The 22225-nt window shown below is 45.6% G+C and overlaps 1 protein-coding gene and 1 long non-coding RNA gene across 10 annotated transcripts in view; one reads left to right on the forward strand and one right to left on the reverse strand.

Annotated features, from left to right (window-relative positions):
• Positions 1 to 2023: 2023 nt before the first annotated feature.
• Positions 2024 to 3871, reverse strand: LOC138848614 (uncharacterized). The gene is made up of 2 exons (XR_011386629.1): positions 3733 to 3871; positions 2024 to 2276 (listed from the first exon to the last, which is right to left on the reverse strand). It is a non-coding gene; the product is annotated as an uncharacterized lncRNA (long non-coding RNA).
• The window catches only part of USP34 (ubiquitin specific peptidase 34), a 235198-nt gene continuing 216821 nt past the window's right edge, over positions 3849 to 22225 (forward strand). For 5 of the 9 annotated variants that reach the window (XR_011386628.1, XM_051838286.2, XM_051838305.2 and 2 more), the window contains exon 1: positions 3849 to 4453. Coding sequence is in view for 5 of the 9 variants with exons in the window: in XM_051838286.2 (XP_051694246.1) it covers positions 4411 to 4453 (43 nt within the window). In the remaining 4 variants the exon portion in view is untranslated. Of the gene's footprint in view, positions 4454 to 5899; positions 6047 to 7388; positions 8245 to 22225 lie in introns of those variants that run through there. The other 4 variants (XM_051838326.2, XM_070069080.1, XM_070069079.1 and 1 more) reach the window with 3 other exon arrangements.

Raw genomic sequence — 22225 nt, forward strand, 5'->3', positions numbered from 1 at the left:
GGGCCGTCTTCTGCTTTCCCAGGCAACAGTAGCAAGGAGCTGCATTATCACTGGAGCTCAGGTGGCAGTGGCTTAGTACACGCTGTACCACCATGCTGGTCCCTCATGATTCTTTTAGAATGCATAGAACATACCAACTTAGCATAGACGAGCAGAGTCTAGTTAGGAGGCAGATGACCTTGTTTTTCATGACTTCTATGCCTTGGTCTAACAATCGGTACAGGTAGGTAAGACTGGTAAACTATAGCTCACAGCCCAAATCTGGCCTGTAATATATTTTGTACAGCTTGTCAGGTAGGATGGTTTTTATATTTTAAATGGTAGAAAAAAATCATATTTTGACACATGAAAATCATACAAATTTGAAAACCCATAAAGTTTTATTTGAACAACACCACACTTATTCTGTTGTGTATTATATATGGGTGCTTTCATATTAATAGTTGAGAAATGTGGTAACAGATCTATATGTCCCCTACCCCAAATTTACTATCTGCCTTTTATGGAGAAAGTTTATTGAGCCCTGAGGTAGATGCTTGCAGAACAATGAACACATAATTCTTTACATTCTCAAACCATTTTAAAACAAGCAAAGTTAGTGAGAGAAAGAGAAAGGTCTTCTTTTTCCATTGGTTCACCCCCCAAATGGCCGCTATGGCTGGCGTGCTGCGCCAATCCGAAGCCATGAGCCAGGTGCTTCCTCCTGGTCTCCCATGCGGGTGCAGGGCCCAAGGACCTGGGCCATCCTCCACTGCCCTCCCAGGCCACAGCAGAGAGCTGGACTGGAAGAGGAGCAACCGGGACTAGAATCCGGAGTGCCGGCGCCATAGGCGGAGGATCACCCAAGTGAGCCACGGCGCCGGGCCGTTAGTTTTAAAAAATAAAGATTTGGCCGGCACCGCGGCTCAACAGGCTAATCCTCCGCCTGTGTCACCAGCACACTGGGTTCTAGTCCCGGTCGGGGTGTCGGATTCTGTCGCGGTTGCCCCTCTTCCAGGCCAGCTTTCTACTATGGCCTGGGAGTGCAGTGGAGGATGGCCCAAATCTTTGGGCCCTGCACCTGCATGGGAGACCAGGAGAAGCACCTGGCTCCTGGCTTCAGATCAGCGCGATGTGCCGCAGCGGCCATTGGAGGGTGAACTCACTGTCCACTCTGTTAAAAAAAATTAAAAAAAAAATTTTTTTTAAGGGCCAGCGTTGAGGTGTATTATCAGGTTAAGCCACTGCCTGTGAACCAGCATCTCACATGGGGATTGGTTCCTGTCCTGGTTGCTCCACTTCTGGAAGATGGAACCGGTAGCCATGTGGGTGAACAGGATGAGGCTTCTGGTTTCATTGTGGCCATCTGGAAAATGAACTAGGGGATGGAAGATCTCTTTCAAATAAACAATTATTAAAAACAAATCTATGTATCTTCTTATTTATGATGACCAAGGTATAAAGCTATCTACTATACTGAACATTTCACATTATCCTAATTTTGACACTTTCCTTCCTTTCATCTGGCTGCATGCAGAAAGTCTTTGTTTTGCTCAATTTTTCAAGGCATGATGATGTATGGATGAAGGCACAGACAAGCTCAGAAAAGAAAGGCAGTTTATATTTTTAAGGGGGAAAAAGAAAACAGGAAGGAAACAACTTACATCCATAGGCATAGTAGTTCTCTATGGGTTTAATCTTTTTTTTTTTTTTAAGATTTATTTATTTGAAAGACAGAGTTACACAGAGAGGTAGAGACAGAGAGGTCTTCCATCCGCTGGTTCACTCCCCAAATGGCCGCAACGGCCGGAGCTATGCTGATCTGAAGCCAGGAGCCAGGAGCTTCTTCCGAGTCTCCCAAGTGGGTGCAGGGTCCCAAGGACTTGGTCCATCTTCTACTGCTTTCCCAGGCCATAGCAGAGAGCTGGACTGGAAGTGGAGCAGCCGGGACTAGAACCGGCGCCCACATGGGATGCTGGCACTTCAGGCCAAGGTGTTAACCTGCTGCGCCACAATGCCGGCCCCGGGTATCTTTTTTTAAAGATTTATTTGAAATTCAGAGTGAGAGAGAGAGAGGTCAAGAGAAGTCTTCAATTTGCTGGTTCACTCCCCAGAGGGCCACAATAGCTAGGGCTGGCCTACCCAGAGACCAGGAGTCAGGAGCCTCTCCTAGGTTTCCCAGTCAGCACAGGGCTCCAAACACTCAGGTCATCTTCTACTGCTTTTCCCAGGCCATTAGCTGGGAGCTGGACTGGAAGTGGAGCAGCTTGAACTGCCATGCTACAACGCTGGTTCCCCTGCATGGTGTTAAAAGCATAGTTGACAGAAACAAATAATCAGGAGTGAGGAATGTGTTTAGTTACAAGTAATGGAAATCTAGAAATGACTAAAAGAAAAATATTTATTTTTCTCATATAAGCAGTCTGAGGATAGGCAGCTGTTCAAAAAATGCACCAGAGACCCACACTTTATTATTCTGCATTACCAAATGTAGTTAGCTTTTATCCTATTTGTGGTTTCATGGTTTAAAAAAATTACAAACTGGACATTTCTTTGTGCATCAAGATTATGTTTTAGGCGGAAGGAAGACAAGGGTATAAAAGGCCTATTAGCTGATCTTTTAAATAGGAAAGAGCAATTCTTCTTAAAATACCCACCCTGCAGATTTCTGCTTGGATACCATGGGTAAGAACTCAATTACATGGGTAGTGGTAGAAAAATCAGATGGCCATGTTTGTTTTTAAACAATCACATTCTCCTTGTTATCACCTGGAAAACTGTTGGGTCCAGTTGGCAGGGAAGAGGAGTGGTTGGGAACAGCTGTTGGATGGACTCTGCTACAGAGTCCAAATTCAAGAAGCCGGAATTTTGTGGGAAAGATAAGGAAGATGAAGGCACCCAAGAATCACCTAAGGCAGGTTCAGGGAGAAACGCTACCAACTTGGTGCAACATGGCAAAGCATGCAGGGAAGGTGGCGGAGGCAAGCCGAGCCGGGTGTGAAAAAACTCCTTGAGCCCTGCCTGAAATGGTGCCTTGGCTACCTTTCTGAGGACACGGTGGACACCCCCTGCAGGGCTGTGCAGTCGCATCTCTGCGTAAACAGGTGGGGGCGAGGCAGGTGGGAGAGCGCCTTCCCCACTAGCGGCACCGCCGGGCTCCAGCTCGTGCCCCTTCCCTCACCTGTTCTTCGCTTCTCATTTTAACATCCTGGTCGTGCGCTCTCCCGCCGAGCGCAGCCCACGCCATTTCAGGGGCCAGCGTGAACTGGCACATGGCGAAGGGCCCCCTTGCGTGAGGACGAGGAGCTGCCATGTCAACACTACCCCGCCATTTCTGGTGCCATCAAGGTGTCTTCCTGCTTCGGGACCGATGAGCCTCAGACTCCCGGGGCAGCGATAAATCCCGAGGCAGGTTAGGCCGGGCCCTGGGCTGTTCCACTCTTGAGCCCCACGGGGGAGAGGGCCGAGCCCGAGCCTTGGCTGCCGCGTCGCCCCGGCCCCGCACCCCCGTTGACCTCAACGGCTTCCCCCAACCCGAAGGCCGGAGCGCAGGGGCGGGGGACCCGCGAGAAAGCAGCGCCCAAGCCCCTTCGAGGGCCCCGAGGATAAACGGCGAGGCGCAGGGGCGGGGGACAGGGCGGCGCAAGTGCCCCGGTCCCGCCAGCGGCTCTCCGCGTCGGTGCAGCGGGCCGCGGTGGGCGACGCCGCGCAACCGCGACCCGCACGGCGCCTCCGCCATCTTCTCCGACTCACCCGGACTCCCCCCGCGGCCGCGCTGGCTTCGCGTTTCCCTTCCGGCCGCTGACAGAGATCCGGGCTGGGCGGGGTGGACGAGCGCGCGGAGGGGGTGGACCAAGGGCGGGGAAGCCGGACGGAAGAGGAAAGGGAGGGCGGCGAGCCGGCCACGGCGGGGTGTGGAGCGTGCGGCGTGTGTGCGGAGGGAAGGTGGGAGGGCGGGAGGAGAGCAGAGGGAGGGAGGCGGAGGAATGAGAGCGCGAGGCGCCTCTCCTCGGCTCCTTCGCCCGGGCGGAAAGAGCCGAGCGCAGCCCGAGCGCGCTATTAAAATGGCGGCGGCAGCGGCGGCGGCCGCGGCGTCTGGTCGGTGAAGTGACTCTGCTGCTTCTCTCCCCACCCGCCCCCTCCCTCCTCCCTCCCCCGTCCTTCCCCCCTTCCCCGCCGCCGGCGCCTCGGCGCCCCTCCGGCCTGCGCACCTCCCCTCGCCCCCCTCCTCTCCCCCGCCCGCTCCGGGGACCGCCGGCCCCCTCCCCCATTCTCCTGCTCCCCGCCCCGTCCCCGCCGCCGCCCGCCCTCGTCGCCTCCCCGCCCCGCCGGCCGGCCGGCCCCCTCCTCCGCCTCTCTCCCCTCCCCCCCGCCGGTAGGGATCAGTCAGTGCGATCCGAAGCGGGGGAGGGGGGGGGCGGCGGCCGAACGATGTGCGAGAACTGCGCAGACCTGGTGGAGGTGTTAAATGAAAGTAAGTAGCCGCGCCGGCGGCCTGTCGGGGTGCAGGGCTTGGGGTCCCCGCGCCGCTTCCCGGCCTTCCCGGGCTCCGCGGCCTGCGGGAGGCGACGCCGGGCGGCGTGCGGGCCTAGCGCCCGGGAAGGTGCGCGGTGGCGCGGCCGGCGCGGCGCCTCGGGCCCAGGCCGGCCCGGTTACCTGGGCGCCCGAGAGGCGGCCGCCGCGGAGCTGCGGGCCGGGCAGGCCTGAGCGCTCTCGGCTCTCGGAAAGTTTCCTCATTACAGGTGTCAATTAACGTCGGCATAATGAGCCCCTCGCCCCCTCGTCCTGCGGGGAAGGTGAGGCGAGGTGGGCTCGGAGGACGAGCCTTTGCTCCGCAGTCCGAGCCCTCCGGCCGCCCTCTTTGATTTCCAGCGTGCTGCCGAGGCCTCTCTTACCTGCTAATTTTCATTAAACTCGTCGGAAGGAGGGTGGTGGTTCTTTTCCCTCCCTTGGGGGTGTGTGGGCGTATTAAAACCTTCTGCCAGCCCTTAAATAGCTGAAAATGAACTGGGATAGTGATGATCTGAACCCTTATACCCTTTTAAAAATATAAATTAGTTAATGATGTTTCTTTTTCGCGTACGCTTCGTCGTATTAAAGGTAAATTCCTGAGAAGAGCCTGGCATTACCATCTCGGGGTAGCCATGGCCTGTGTCCTAGAATGAAATGCATTATTTCTTACACCTTTTGTAATTAAAAAAAAAAAGTACATTAATTTTTTCATGGCCAGTTCCTTTTTATTTTATCCCCGACCCTTACAACATGGTATCTCAGCTTAAACAAGACATATTGCAAGTCAGCTACTTCTGGGCCCAACGGCCTAGTTGGAAAAGGTGAATTAGATGAAAAGATCAGTTTATAAAAATTTGATTGATGGGAAAATACTGATTTACAGATAGTTTACGTGGGTTTTCAATTTATTCTGTGTGGAATTTATGTTTTCTAATAAGCTTCCCTCAAACAGCTGGTTTGGAAATTGAACTGTCCTCTTTCTGTTTGAATTTTATTTGTGTTTGAATTTCACTGTAGGCACCAAAGGCATTAAGAAAAGTTGAGGGTTCTAATGTACTTTAAACTGTGTTTACCTTCTGACAGGTTGAAGTAGGCTTTTTCACCTCCTGTTTCAATTACAGTATCAAATATTTGTGTCATCCTAAATTTTCGAGATTATTTGTATTTTGAGATCCTTTATGGTGGTAATCATGAGTCCTCAGTTCTTAATTTCCATAAATGTATCTTGTAGTTCAGATAAAAGTTGTGAGATTGTGATTTTATTTTCAGATTGGAGAAGGGATGGCTTGCTCTCTAATATATTTCAGAAAAAATCTAAAATGTGTTGATTTTTAAATTTTAAACTTTAGGAAAATTTTAAACATGGTATCTAAAGAAATAAAAGTCTGTTAATTTCTCCTTTTGAAAGGAGATGGCATCTGGATTCCAGCAAAAAGTCCTGTTGAAGATTGAATGATGCTAGTGCTTTGGCGACAAGTACCCCAAAATGCATTGGTTTTATGGAGAGTTAGAAATACAGATATTTGAAAGAGAATTTAGCTTTTATTACATTTAGGTAAGAACACTTTAACAAGATTCATGAAATTTGGCCATCTAGAACTTCTAAGAAACCTGTTTTAATGTGCAAATGAAGGATTTCATATAAATGAGTTAGTTTCTTAATATTTCCTCTAAGGCTCAGTTTAAAAATCTACCTCCTAACCCCTCATCTCACAGTGATTCGTCCTTTTTTAAAAAAATTATTCGACAATTTTATATGTAGTTTATATCAAGCTATTGCAGGTTGTACTTTTTCCCCCACCCTTAGTAGTTTTAAAATTGCTTTCATTTTTTCTTCGTGCAGTTCCTGTATTACAAACAATACTTTTAAGTTACCTGAAAGCAAAGGGTATTACTATATCTCACCACAATATCTTTTATTCATGACTGTGATACATAAAACTTCATAAAACTTGTTGAATCAAAGTTGACTTTTTTTGAGTAATTTGGTTCACAAAATTATGTTAGAAGTCTGTCCTTTTTCCTCCATAGGTTGGGCAAAGATAATCACCAATTCATATTTGATTAGTAATTGAAGTCCCCAAATGTGCTCAAAATTAATTGTTCAGTATAGCACCCCATACTTTTTTAGCAACCAAGAGAAGAAATTATATATACTTTTGTGTGGTGCTTTTCATATTGAAAAAGAATTATTTAAAGAACAAAAACCTGTTTCTTTGAGATTACACTCATCATTCTTAAGTCTGCCTTGATACACCTTTAAGTGTATAAAAATTTTGGTGTGAAGAAAGGGTAGACATAATGTGGATAGTGGGGTTCTATGGTAGTACTCAGAGACCTGTTGTAATGACTTCATGTGGAATGTTTAAAATTTGGCACAGTGTAATAGAATTAAAATAAAAATTGGTTTTAAAAAGTGTGTACAACTTTTTTTTTGCCATCACTTTTTGGTGAAAGCATTTATGTTACTAGTTATATCTCTCGTCTTGCTGAGATTCTAAAGCTGTGAATGCTCACCATGGAAACATAGGTGTACAGACAGGATTTTGTCAACAGGTTAAGGGCCCATTGAAATCTGTCAGTGGAACCACGTTAGGCGCCTGCCCCCTCAACTCGCCTTTAAAATAGGGCCTTGAAAGATAACCTGAAAATTGAAGCTGTTTCAAGACAACATTTGGCTTTAATGTTGGAATTTAAAAATAAAGCTTGGGAGTATTGAGTAAATTTTGTCAGTTTGTGGGGTTGCATTGATTTGATTATTCCGTTGAATTTTCTGTGTTAATTGCTTTTGTGGTTACTTTTTTTTTGTTAAAGATTTATTTATTTATTTGAGAGAGAGAGTTAAAGATAGAGGGAGAGACAGAGAAAGGTCGTCCATCCATTGGTTCACTCTCCAGGTGACTGCAGTGGCTGGAGCTGGGCCAACGGGAGCCAGGAGCTTCTTCCAGTCTTCCACCTGGGTGCAGGGGCCCCAAAGCACGTGGGCCATCTTTTGCTGCTTTCCCGGAGAGCTGGATCGGAACTGGAGAGAGCTGAATCGGAAGAGGAACAGCTGGGATACCATATGGGATGCCAGTGCCACAAGCAGATGCTTAGCCTACTATGCCACAGTGCTGGCCCCTGTAGTTAATTTTTATGAACCAATTTACTAAGCCAAAAACATTTCTGAATGTTGGTGAGAAGTTGAAGGCCCAAAGTTGTGCTTTGGGCTATTACCACAGCAAACTATCTCACTAGTGGATTGAGATGATTATTTACCTTGGGAAAGTAAATTTCTCTTGAGAGCAAAGCAGAAGTTTCTTTAAATTTACATCACTCTTCTAAATTATAACTTACCAGATTGTCCAAAATGGACAATTCATTTGATAGGCAGGCTTAAGTATTGGTGTGTCTGCATTAAAAGTGAAGAAACTGAACTTCAAAAAAGATAAATGACTTGCCAAAGAACAGGTCACCTGCTTAGTTAAGTAGTCAACTTGGATATCTGACATCTGTATTTGTAGTATAATTCTGTTCTGTTTCAGTTATTTATTTTAAAGATTTATTATTTTTTTTTTTGAAAGGAACAGTTAGACACAGGAAGAGATCTTCCATCTGCTAGTTCACTCTCCAAATGACTACAACAGCTGAGGTTGGGCCAGACCTAAGGGTCTGGGTCTCCTTGATGCCCACATAGGATTCTGGCGTTAAAGGTGGTAGCTTAACGTGCTGGACCACAATGCTGGCCCATGATTTATTCTGATGAAAGACACTGTGAGTACACTATTCAGCGAAGTTAAAAAAAATTACTATGTTATGTATTTTCAAAAAATTAAAGCGTAATTCCTCCTTGATTGTAGTAGAAATTTAGAAACTGGCAAATGGAGCTGATTGAGAATCTTCATATATTTGTCTGCAAAATAGGTACAAAATCATTAGTAACATTTTTGGTAGACATTTAGAATTACTTCATCGATTTGGGAAACTTCATTTTAGTTAATACGCAATCTCAATTTGTGGATTTTCCACTGGTAAATTACTCTTTTTTTGTTTACTAATGGTAAAGTTAGAGATAAATTCTACGTGCTGGTTCACTCTCCAAATGGCTGCATTGGCTGGAGCTGGGCCAATCTGAAGCCAGGAGTCCTGAACTTCCATGTCTTCCATGAGGGTTCAGGGTCCAGAGTACTTGGGCCATCTTCAGCTGCTTTCCCAGACACATTAGCAGGGAGCTGGATCTGAAGTGGAGCAGCTGGGACTGGAACCAGCACCTGTACCGGGATGCCAGCGCCTCAGGCTGTGGCTTATTCACAGTCTCAATTCAAAAACCTTCATAAAGTAACTTAAAAACCATTAAACACTAAAACGTGCAGTGTATTTATTTGAGAGAGAAAGACAGTTGGACAGAGACAGCTCCCATCCACTGGTTTACTTCCCCTAAGCTCACAGTGCATGTAGCTCAGCCAGACTGAAGCCAGAAGCTAGGAATTTTTTTTTTTTTTTTTTTTTTTTTAGTTTAAAGATGTATTTGGAAGTCAAAAGTTACAGAGAGGAGAGACAGAGCAAAATCTTCCATCTACGGGTTTACTCCCCAAATGATCAAAAAGCCTGGGGCTGGGCCAAACAAAGCCAGGAGATTTTCCAGATTTCCCACGTTGGTGGCAGGCAGGATCCCAGAGACCTGGGCCATCTTCTGCTGCCTTCCCAGACACATTAGCAGGGAGCTGGATTGGGGAAGTGGAGCAGCTGGCGCCCATATGGGATACCAGTACTATAGGCAGCGGTTTAACCTGGTATGCCTCAGAGCCAGCCTCAGAAGCCGGGCATTTCATCCAGGTTCTCCTATGTGGGTGTCAAGGGACCCAACCAATTGAGCCATTACCTGCTACCTATTAGTGTGTGCTTTAGCAGGAGATTGCAGTCAGGAGTGGAGCTGGTATTGAACCTAGTCATTATGATATGGGATGCTGTTGTTCCAACTTGGTGGCTTAACCACTAGTCCAGATGCCTACCCCTGGAATAACTATTGATAACTAGCTTTAGCACTTTATTTATGAAACATGTTAACTGTTTTTTGTATGCTTAATGAAGTATCTGTATATCTACTTTATAGTTATATATTATGTGTAGATTGTGCTTTACTAAGAATTACTTTATTTTCAGAAAGTTGGAAACCTAACAATAGTGCCTTGACCAATTTTGACAGATCTTAGCGAACTGAACTGGGCTATCTTTTTAAATTAATTTGTTTTTATTTTGAGTGGTAGAGGGGGTGGGATGGTGGGAGAGAGATTATTTATCTATTTGCTAGTGAACTCTCTTAAATGCTCACAACAGCCGGGCTGGACCAGGTTGAAGCCATAAGCTGAGAACTCCATCTGGGTCTCACACATGGGTGGCAGGGACCAGAGTATTGAACCATGATCTGTTTGCCTCTCAGGGTGTACATTAGCGAGAAGCTGAATCACAAGTGGTATAGCAGACACTTGAACCAGGCACTCCAGTGTTGGATGCAGGCAACTTATCTACTGTGCCAAATGCCCCCACACCTAGGCAGCATTTCTGTTTTTCACTTAGTCTGATTTTTTTCTACAAATTATAAGGTTGCATATTCTCATTGTAGGCAAAAACTATATAAGTTTAAATCACCTGTAACTGACCATTTTGTGGTGACTCCTGTGGACCCTGAAGTATTTCTCATCCTTTTATGTACACATTTACAGTTTTAAAGTTGATAATGAGAGATATGTAGTTTTTCTTTTTTTTTTTTTTTGACAGGCAGAGTGGACAGTGAGAGAGAGAAAGGTCTTCCTTTGCCGTTGGTTCACCCTCCAATGGCCGCCACGGCCGGCGCACTGCGCTGATCCGATGGCAGGAGCCAGGTACTTATCCTGGTCTCCTATGGGGTGCAGGGCCCAAGCACTTGGGCCATCCTCCACTGCACTCCCTGGCCACAGCAGAGAGCTGGCCTGGAAGAGGGGCAACCTGGACAGAATCCGGCGCCCCGACCGGGACTAGAACCCGGTGTGCCGGCGCCGCAAGGCGGAGGATTAGCCTAGTGAGCTGCAGCGCTGGCCGAGATATATGTAGTTTTAATATTCAGCTTGTTTCATCTAATATGTTTAGTAATTTTCCTCACCAAATTAAAATTTTATGTGAGAGGCAGAGAGCCCGCCCATCTGCTAGTTTATTGTTTTTTGTTTTGGTTAAGATTTATTTTATTTATTTAGGGGCTGGCCTTGTGGTAGAGTAGGTAAAGCCACCACCTATAAGCCTGCATCTCATGTGGCCGTCGTTTCAAGTCCCAGCTGCTTCATTTCCAGTCCAGCTCCCTGCTTATAGGCCTGGGAAAGCAGCAGAAGATGGCCCAAGTGCTTGGGCCCCTGCACCCAGGTGGGAGACCTGGAAGAAGCTCCTGGATCCTAGGTTCAGCCTGGCCCAGCCCTGGCTGTTGGGGTCATTTGAGGAGTGAACCAGCAGAGGAAGATCGCGCGCGCTCGCTCGCTCGCTGTCTCTCTCCCCCCCCCCAACTCTGCATTTCAAATATTTATTTATATTAATTTGTTTTTCACCTTAATTTTTTAAAGAACATGTTTCTGTCTAATATTGAAATTTTTTTTTTACTCATTTGAAAGGCAGAGTGATACAGACAGAGGTTTAACTGCTGGTTCACTCTCCAAATTACAATGACAGCTAGGTCTGGGCCAGGCCAAAGCCAGGAACTCCATCCTGGTCTCCCACATGGATGGCAGGGGCCCAAGCACTTGAGCCATCTTCTGCTTTCCCAGGTGCTTTAATAGGAAGCTGGATTGGAAGGTGGGGCTTGAATTGGGGCTCCAGTTTCAGACGCCAGTGTCTCAAGTGGTGGTTTAAACCGCTGTGCCAGAACACTGACCCCTCTGCAGATTTTGTTACAGGCGCTGTTCTTTGATAAAGTACAGTCAGCCCTCCATACTTGAGGGTTCTATGTCCATAGATTCAGGCAGCTGCACATTGACAGATATTTGAGGAAGAAAAAAACCGGTATCAGTACTAACCATGTACAGACTTGTCATTCCCAAAACAGTGTCATAACCATATAGCTTCAATATTGTATTAGATATTGTTGATTATCTAGTAGATTTGTATACATTATGTGCAAATACTATGCTATCTTATATATGGGACCTAGGCATCTGTGAATTGGGAAGGGGTCCTGGAATCAGTTCCTCCAGTATAGTGAGGGATAACTGTATCAACATTTGATCTTTTTTTTTTTTTTTAATTATCTTATTTATTTGAAAGACAGTTACAGAGGTAGAGCCAGAGAGAGAGTCTTCCATTCCATTGGTTCACTCCCTAAATAACTGTAACGGCCAGAGCTGAGCTGCTGATTCAAAGCCAGGACCCAGCCTTTTCCGGGTCTCCTGTGCAGGTGCAGGGGCTCAAGGAGTTGGGCCATCCTCTACTGCTTTCCCAGGGCATAGCAGAGAGCTGGATCAAAAGAGGAGCAGCCCGACTCAAACTGGCATCCATATGGGATGCTGGGGCTTCAACCCACTGCGCCACGGTGCCAGCTCCAACAACATTTGGTCCTATTTCATAGATTGTTATTTCCCTTTTTATTGATTAATTATAGTTTAAATTTCTTTTATGTTTTACAGCAGCTTTTTCAGAGTTGATTATCTGAAATACAGTGTATGATAATCATATAAGCTGCTTATAGCTGTCATAGCTCTTCATTGCTGGAAGAATTTTAAAAAAAGGATATTAGACCTAACTTCTTAGCCTGGTGTATACATTGAGAAGTTTGGCTCCAAATTGATTTTTCTAGCCTCGGTGTTCAATTTCTTTGTGAGCCCCCTCTTAAATCTCTAGCAATTTTGTTTTCTTTTGAAAAAGATTTTATTTATTTGAAAGGTAGAATGGATAGATGGGAGAGACAGGGAGGGAAGGAGATCAATCTATTATTTTCCATCTACTTGTTCACTCCCCAAGTCGCCACAATGGCTGGGGATGGACCAGACTGAAGCCAGGCCAGGAGCCAGGAACTCTCACATGGGTGGCAAGACCCAGACTCTTGGGGGCCATCTTCTGCTTTTCCAGGAATGTTGTAAGGCATAATACTGGCAGGGGTTGGATTGGAAGTAAAGCAGCTGGGGTCTGAATTGGCACTTTGATAGAGGATGCTCCAATAGAGGAATCATAAGCAGTGGCTCAGCACACTGTGCCACTTTGCTGCCTCCACTCCCTTTTTAAATATTTACTTTATTTGAAAGGCAGAGTGATGGAGAGGGAGATACAGAGAGGGACCAAGAACTAATCTGGGTCTACTGTGTAGGTGACGAACCCAATTACTTGGGCCATCATATGCTGCCTGCCATGTGCATTAGCAGGAAGCTAGATTGGAATCAGAGGTGGGACTCCATCTTCAGCACTCTGATAAGGATGTGGGTATCTCAAGTATCCCATTAATCTGCTGTACTACAATGCTCACCTTGGGTACCTGCTTTTTTTGAGAAACAGTATAGAAACTAGATGAAAAGAAGAATTACTTACTAAAGAAATAATTCATATTTTGGTAAACATCTGTTTTTTTCTCAATTATGCTATTTTATGTAAGTTAATGGCTACTGTGTTCCTGTGTGATGTCTTGATGATGTAGACATGTTTTCATGTGAATGTGCATTTATAGCATGACTTCTATTGGCGTCCATGTAATTTTTCATTATTTGGTACTACTGTAACCTAATTGATCCCATACTGATGGACATTGGGTAGTAGTAGTTTGTCATCTTTCATAAGGTTTATGAGATTCGTTTGCCATGGAGCTCATAGTATATCTGAAAGGAAATCTAACAGGTAAGATTTAAAAAATAAAAGTATTATCCTAGAATTAGAGCGTAAACATATAGCCTTACAGTCTTTAAAGTATCTATTTTGAGGGACAGGTGTTTGGTGCAGCTGTTAAGCCCCCTGCTTAGGATGCCTACATCCCAGGTAGGAGTGTCTGGGTTCAGGTTCCAGCTTGGCTCCCAATTCTGACTTCCTGCTTATATGTACCCTGGGAGGCAGCAAGTTATCGCTCAAGTTTTTGGGTTCCTGCTACCCATGTGGGAGACCTAGATTGAGTTCCCAGCTCCTGTGTTTGGCCTAGCCAAGTTCTGGCTGTTGGGGGCACTTAGGGAGTGAAGGAGTGGATGGGATATCTCTCTTCTCTATTTTCCTTCCTAATAAAACACACACACAAACACACAGAGTATTGGTTTTGACTAAGAGGTCTGTGGGTTGTTTAAAATGTGTGATAGAGTGGGCTTTTGGGCTAGTGGTTAAGAAGAATGAACCAGTGGATTGAAGATTTTTGTCTCTGCCTTTCAAATAAGTTAAAAGCTTAAGAGTGTATATTATACCAGCTCTGAATCATGGTGAGACAAAATAGGGAGGTACTTTTTTTATTCAGGTAACTGTGGCTTAGACCCATGGACCATATTCTGATTATTTATATTTTTTAAAGATTTATTTTACTTATGTGAAAGAGTTACAGAGAGGCAGGGGCAGAGAGAGAGATGTCTTCCATCCTCTTGTTCACTCCCAAAATGACTGCAATGGCCAGAGCTGAGCTTATCTGAAGCCAGCAGCCAGGGGCTTCTTCCAGGTCTCCCACTGAGTGCAGGGGCCCAAGGACTTGGAACATCTACTGCTTTCCCAGGCCGTGGCAGAGAGCTAGATAGGAAGCGGAGCAGCCAGGACTCGAACTGGCACCCATATATGGTATGCTGGCACTGCAAGTGGCAACTTTACCCGCTACTCCACAGAATATGGCCTCATATTCTGATTATTAAAGGCTTTGTAGGTCTTGTGGCATAGAGGGTTCAGTGGCCACCTGTGATGTTGGCATCCCATGTGGATGCCAGTTCATATCCTGTCTGTCTGCTCCACTTCCCATCTAGTTCCCTGCTAATGGTTTGGGAAAAGCAGCGGAAGATGGCTCAAGTGTTTGGGTTCCTGCACTCACATGGGAGACCGGAATGAAATTCCTGGCTTTGGCTTGGCCTAACTCAGGCCTTCACGGCCGCCTGGGTAGTGAACCAGCAGATGGAAGCTCTCTTTCTCTCTGTACCTCTGACTTTGAAATAAACAAACAAACAAAGAAATCTTTTATTTTATTTTATTTTATTTTTGACAGGCAGAGTGGACAGTGAGAGAGACAGAGCTTCCTTTGCCGTTGGTTCACCCTCCAATGGCTGCCGCGGCCGGCACGCTGCGGCCGGCGCACCGTGCTGATCCGATGGCAGGAGCCAGGTACTTATCCTGGTCTCCCATGGGGTGCAGGGCCCAAGCACTTGGGCCATCCTCCACTGCGCTCCCTGGCCACAGCAGAGAGCTGGCCTGGAAGAGGGGCAACTGGGACAGAATCCGTCAGTGGCTTTACCTGCTACACTGAAATGCTGTCCCCCATTTAGGTTGTATTTTTGTAATTTTCAGAGTGTAAGTTATGAATTTTTTTAAAGATTTTATTTATTTGAAAGGCAGAGTTAGGAGGAGCAGGGAGAGATACAGATCTTCCATCTGTTGGTTCACTCCCCAAATGGCCGCAAAGGCCGGGACTGGGCCGGTCTGGAGTCAGGAGTCAGGATCCAGGAGCTTCTTCCGATCTCCTATGTGGGTGCAGGGGCCCAAGCACTTGAGCCATCCTCTGCTGCTTTCCCAGGTGCATTGGGAGCTGGATTAGAAGTGGAACAGCTAGACTCAAATGGCACCCATATGGGATGCTGTTATTGCAGATGATGGGTTAAACTGCTGTGCCACAGTGCCAGCCCCAGGTTTTATACCTATTAAATACAAATACCTATTATAAATGAAATTGCTTTCTGTATTACTTTTGGATTGTTATTGCTATGTTGTGACCTTTTGAATTGGTTTTATTTTTTGTTTTGTTTTGGTGGTTAGGATTTCTCTACATAATTTCATATCTGTGTTTTAATTTCTTTCCAGTTGGGATGTCTTACTTCAGATGCTTCTGTATTACTAAATCTGTGTTTTCATCTGGCTCCTTCAGTGATTCTGAAAGTATAATCTGTGAATCTTTGGGGATCCTAGAAAGCATGTCAAGTGATCTGCAAGATAAGATTATTTGCCTTTTTCATTGTGTTGACCTTTTCATTGATAACATGAAGGCATAGTAGATAAAATTGCTGGCCACTTTGCATGAACATGGCAGTGGTACTAAGTGGTCAATGTATTCTTCATTGCCAAACACATGGTATTAAAAATAATTACTCGATGTCCTTGATGAAACTGTGAAAATTAATTTTATTAAATATGAGACATTGTGTACATGTCTTGATACTCTCTGTGATGAAATGAGGAGTACAGATAGGGTGTTACTACTGTGTACTGCAGTACGATGGCTTCCTGTACATGATGCAGACTTGAACTAGTTGATTTTTCCTTATGGAATATCATTTCTGTTTGAAAGAATGATTGACTCAACAAGGTAATCCAGATACGGATATTTGACAGTTTTTGAATACACAGAACAAGCACATATGTAAGACTGACAATGTTAGTTTCCAGTGATTAAAATTTGAGTTTCTAAGCAAAATAGGGATTTTGGGAAACTTTTACTGACACTGTGAGCTTGAAGCTGCCTGGTACTGAAGGATTTTTCTGATGGCTTTGATGGGATTACTAAGGGTTTCCCCCAAGATCAGGTAATATATTCAGAATTATGTAGCCAAACTCAGTTTAAATAATCCCAGTTTTGTTGGTAACATTCAAAGCATCATAATCAGAAGCCAGATGTGAACATACACTTTCCTCTATCAGGGTTGGTCAGAGTATTGATGTTATCCACATCAGTGTCAGATTTTTCACAGCCTGTTTGATCTGGTGCTTGTTGGTTTTGATGTGCATAGTAAACCCTGTATCTTGCTGTCTTGTATATTCATGGCCAAATGAGTGGTCACTGGTGACTGTGGAGTGTTCAAGCTTGCTTTGCTTTGGACTTTGATTTATTTGAAAGGCAGAATTTCACACACACACACACACACACACAGTGCATGGGTGAGCAGTTTTCCATCCACTGGTTCACTCCCTAAATGGCTGCAACAGCTGGAGCTGGGCTGATCTGAAGCCAGGATCCAGGAACTTTTTCCTGGTCTTCCATGTGGGTGCAAGGGCCTAAGCACTTGGGCCATTTTCCACTACTCTCCCAGGCCATTTTCCACTGCTCTCCCAGGCCATAAAAGAGAGCCGGATTAGAAGTGGGGCTGCTGGGACTGGAACTGGCACCGCAGGTGGAGTCTTAACCCACTATTCCCCAGGGTGGGCCCCTGATGTCATTTCTTAATATTGTGTAATGAAATGTATCAGCATTGGGGAAATCCGCATAACTTAGTGATTCAAGTCACTAATGCATGATGCTACAAAATCATGCAGGGACAAAGGCCTACTAAGTCTTTCTTAAATGCAGAGGGCATGCCCCAAACAGTGTCTCAACTTCTCTGCCACGATGCTCATCCTGATTTATTACTTTGCTTGCCTCTTTAATCTAGATCTTGGTTAGTGATTTTCTCACACTAGAAACTATTTTGAAGTACTTTACTTTTTTATATATCTTGATTCTGGAACTTTAATACACATGTAATCACCTTGGGATCTTTTAAAAATCAATTCTCTTGGGGCCGGCGCTGTGGCATAGCTGCTTGCCCAGGCGCATTAGCAGGGAGCTTGGGTCAGAAGTGGAGCAGCTGGGATTCAAACCAGTGCCCATTTGCCAGCGCTGCAGGCCAGGGCTTTAACCCACTGTGCCACAGCTTTGGCTCCAGTTGAACATTTCTGTAATCCCATCATCACCCATGGACATTGATAGTCAAACCCACCACTAACTCTGCACCCGTGCAACTATTGGTGTGCCACATAAGTTTAGGTATTTATTTTTGCTGTGTTATTAAAATGGAAGTAAACTGTATACTTCTATATGGCATTTTCCTGCTTATCCAGATATACTTCTCATTTAGCATATGGTAGTAAGTTACTTACAGTTTATTAGGAAACTGTTTCTTCATATTGCTGACTAGAATTCTGTGTATGGACATAACTTATTCAGTGGACATTTTTGTTGTTAAAGATTTATTTGAAGGCAGAGTTACAGAGGGAGGAAGTGTGTATGTGGTGAGGATAGATATTTTCCATCTGCTGGTTTACTCTGCAAATGACTGCAACAGCTGGGACTAGGCCAGGCAGAAACCAAGAGCCAGGAATTCCCTGCAGGTCTCATGTGGGTGGCAAGGGTCCAAGAAGGTTCTGCTTTCCCATGTACATTAGCAAGGAGCTGGGAGCTGGATCAGCAGTGGAGTAGCTGAGACTCAACTGGCACTCATTGCAGTAGCTCAACCCCACAGTTCCACAACGTCAGCCTATCTTTTTTTTCTTTTTTTTTTTTAAGGGTTTATTTATTGTAAAGGCAGAGTGATAGGGAGAGAGAAAGATGCAGCCATCCTCTGGTTCACTCCCCACATGCCCTCACTAGCTGAGGCTGTGTGAGGCTGAAGCCATAATCTTCATCCTGGTTTCTCACATGGGTGGCATGGTCCTTTGTCCTTGGGCCTTCGGCTGTTTTCTCAGGCACATCAACAGGGAACTGCATCGGAAGTGGAGCAGCCAGGATTTGCAGTGGTGCTCTGATATGGGATGCTGGTATTGTAAACCATAGCTTACTTAACGCTGTGCTCCACAACACCTGCCCCTCCTTTAAGGCTTTTTGAATAAAGTACTCCTCATCATTTTATTTTGCCTTTTGTGTTTGGTTACATGAATGTACTAATTTGTTGGATTCTGCTTGCCTTATATGTTGCAGCCACTTTCGAGTCTACTGGGTTTTTGTAATATATATAGATATATTTAAAGATTTATTTTATTTATTTGAAAGAGTTATAGAGAGAGGTGGAGACACAGAGAGAGGTTTTCCATCCACTGGTTCACTCCCCAGATGGTTGCAGTGGCTGGAGCTGTGCTGATCCAAAGGCAGGAGCCCGGTGTTTCTTCCAGTCTTCCACTTGGGCCATCTTCCAGTGCTTTCCCAGGCCATGGGAGGGAGCTGAATCAGAAAAGGAGCAGCCTGGACTAGAACTGGCACCCATATGGGGTGCCGGTGCTTCAGGCCAGGGCTTTAACCTGCTGCGCCACAGCGCCGGCCCTTGTAATATATATATTTCTTATTATGCTTTTATTTCATTTGTTTTTAAACAATTTTTTTTTATTTTACTTGAAAGAGGGGGCCAGCGCTGTGGTGTAGTAGGTTAATCCTCTGCCTGCGGTGCTGGCATCCCATATGGGTGCTGGCTCTAGTCCCATCTGCTTCACTTCTTTCTGATCTGACTCTCTGCCATGGCCTGGGAAAGCGGTGGAGGATGACCCAGGTTCCTTGGGTCCCTGCACCCGTGTGGGAGACCAGAGGAGGCTCCTAGCTCCTGGCTTCGGATCGGTGCAGCTCCAGCTGTTGTGGAGTAATAAGCCAGTGGATGGAAGACCTCTCTTCTCTCTCTCTGTCTCTTCTTCTCGTGTCTGTGACTCTAACTCTCAAATAAACAAATAAAAATCTTTAAAAAAAAAAAAAGTTACACAGAGAGAAGGAGAGGCAGAGAGAGAGAGAGAGAGGTCTTCCATCTGCTGGTTCACTCCCTAGATGGCTGCAACAGTCGGAGCTGCGCTGATAAGGAGCCAGGAGCTGCTTCTAGGTCTCCCACATGGGTGCAGGGGCCTAAGGCTTGGGCCATCCTCTACTGCTTTTGCAGGCCATAGCATAGAGCTGGAGCGGAAGTGGAGCCAGTCAGAACTTGAGCTGGTGCCCATATGGGATGCTGGCACTGCAGGTGGCAGTTTTACCCACTATGCCACATCACCGGTCCCTATACATTTATTTTAAAGATTTATTCTTTACTTGAATGTTGGAGAGGGAGGGAGTGGGAGAGATAAGAGTGAGCGAGTGCTTCAATCTGCTGGTTCATTCCCCAAATGGCCACAACAGGAGGGGCTGGACCAGGCCTAAGTCAGGAACCTAGAACTCCATCCAGGTCTTCCATGGAACTGGCAAGGGCCCAAGTACCTGAGTCATCTTCTGCTTTTTGCTAGGCATATTAGGGAGCTGGACTGGAAGCAGAGTAGCCAGAATTCAAACTGGGAATCTGATATGGCATTGAGACATCCCAAACAGTGGCTTAATGTGCTGTACCAAAACACCTGCTCCTTTATTTATTTATTTAAAGATTTATTTATTTGAAAGTCAGAGTTACACAGAGAGAGGAGAGGCAGAGAGAGAGGTCTTCCATCCTATGGTTCACTCCCCAATTGACTGCAGTGGCCGGAGCTGTGCTGATCTGAAGCCAGGAGCTTCTTGTGGGTCTCCCACATGGGGGCAGGGGCCCAAGGACTTGGGCCATCTTTGCTTTCCTAGGCCATAGCTGAGAGCTTGATCAGAAGAGGAGCTGCTGGGACTAGAACCAGCGCCCATATGGAATGGTGGCGCTTCAGGCCAGGGCATTAACTCGCTGAGCCACATCACCGGCCCCTGCTCCTTTATTTTTAAAGATTGCTTTTTTTTTCTCCCTCTCTCCCTTCCTTCTTTCCTTTCTTCTTTTAAAAAATTATTTATTTGAAAGACAGTGTTACGAGAGAGAGGGAGCCACAGAAAGATCTTCCCCAAATTGCTGCAAAGGCTGGGGCTGGGCCAAGGCCAAAACCAGAAGTAGCTTCTGGGTCTTACACGTGAGTGACAGGGGTGTAAATTTTGAGGTGCATCTTCTGCTGCTTTACCATGCTCATTATTAGGAAGTTGAATTGGAAGTGGTGCAGCCAGGACCTGAACCAGTGCCTGTGTGGGCTGCCAGCTTAACCCAATGTGCCACCATAATGGCCCATACCTTTATATTTTCAATTTAAGCCTGACTTCTTTGAAGTTAGAGCGGACTCAGTGTAGCTCAGTGATGATGCTTGTTTATTTCTTAAGATTTCTTTGAACTTGATTCCTCTTTTTTTTTTTTTTTTAAGATTTTATTCATTTATTTGAGATGTAGAGTTACAGACAGAGAGACAGAGACAAAGATCTTCATTCCATTGGTTCACTCCTCAGATGGCCACAATAGCTGGAGCTGCGCCAATCCGAAGCCAGGAGCTAGGAGCTTCTTCCGGGTCTCCCATTAGTGTGCAGGGGCCCAAGCACTTGGGCCATCTTCTACTAATTTCCCAGGCCAAAGCAGAGAGCTGGTTTGGAAGAGGGGCAGCCAGGACTAGAACTGGCGCCCATATGGGATGCTGGTGCCACAGGCCGAGGATTAACTTACTGTGCCATGGCACTGGCCCGATTCCTCTCTCTATCCTATTGGTTTTGTTTTGCTTTAGCTACTTATTGAAGAAACTCATTTTATTCTTGTAGAATTTAATGTTTTCCTGTCTCCTCTTGTTCCTGTACTTTTATTATTAGAATTAGAGGAATAATCAGATTCTTTGATTACTGTTTTGTTCTCACTTTGTGCCATTGGTTTCCTCCCCTGCCCCCTCCCACTTTGAGGTAACTCTTTTAATTTTTAAAAATTTTTGTTATTCTTGTTACTCCTTGGAACTTTTAGTGAAACTTCTAGTGTGAAAAATTTCAATTATGAATAAAATATTCCATCTTAAAAGTTGTCTTATCATCCAAGTTTATATACCTTTCTTAATGGGCTTATTTTTGTATAATTAGTCCTTTAAATAGCTTTTTCTTTTTAAGATTTATATATTTATTTGAAAGTCAGAGCCACACAGAACAAGAAGGAGAGGCAGAGAGAAAGAAAGGTCTTTCATCTGCTGGTTCACTCCTCATTTGGCCACAATGGCCGGAGCTGCGCCGATCTGGAGCCAGGAGCCTCCTCCGGGTCTCTCATGTGGGCCATCTTCCACCCTCTCTCAGACCATAGCAGAGAGCTAGATGGGAAGTGGAGCAGCCAGGGCTTGAATCGGCACCCATATGGGATGCCGGCACTTCAGGCCAGGGTGTTAACCTGCCTCACCACAGCACCGGCCCCTTAAATAGCTTTTTAAATGTTTTTAACTCCAGGTCTATTACTGATTATTTAGCATTCTACCACTAGAGCAGCATGTCTTATATCATTTATGACTGTTTTATAGGGTATTCTGAATGCAGTATGTTGTATTAGTCAGTCAAAGCTTAAATTTATTTATTTATTTTAAAAGATTTATTTATTTGAAAGAATTACACAGAGAAAGAGAAGGAGAGGCAGAAAGAGAGATCTTCCATCAGCTGGTTCATTCTCCAATTGGCTGCAATGACTGGAGCTGCCCTGATCCAAAGCCAGGAGCCAGGAGCTACTTCCAGGCCTCCCATGTAGGTGCAGGGGCCCAAAGACTTAGGCCATCTTCTACTGCTTTCCCAGGCCATAACAGCTGGGTGAGAAGTGGAGCAGCCAGGACTTGTAGTGGCACCCATATGGGATGCCGGCACTGCAGGTGGCGGCTTTACCTGCTATGCCACAGCGCCGGCCCCCAAGCTTAAATTTATTAGCTTCATTACCAGCTTTTTTTTTTTTTTTTTTTTTTTTTTTTTGACAGGCAAAAATAGCGAACGAGAGAGAGACACAGAGAGGTCTTCCTTTTCCGTTGGTTCACTCCCTAAATGGTTGCCGTGGCTGGCTGATCTGAAGCCAGGTGCTTCCTCCTGGTCTCCCATGCAGGTGCAGGGCCCAAGCACTTGGACCGTCCTCCACTGCCCTCCCAGGCC

This window comes from Oryctolagus cuniculus, chromosome 2, assembly GCF_964237555.1.
Source record: "Oryctolagus cuniculus chromosome 2, mOryCun1.1, whole genome shotgun sequence".
NCBI lineage: Eukaryota > Metazoa > Chordata > Mammalia > Lagomorpha > Leporidae > Oryctolagus > Oryctolagus cuniculus.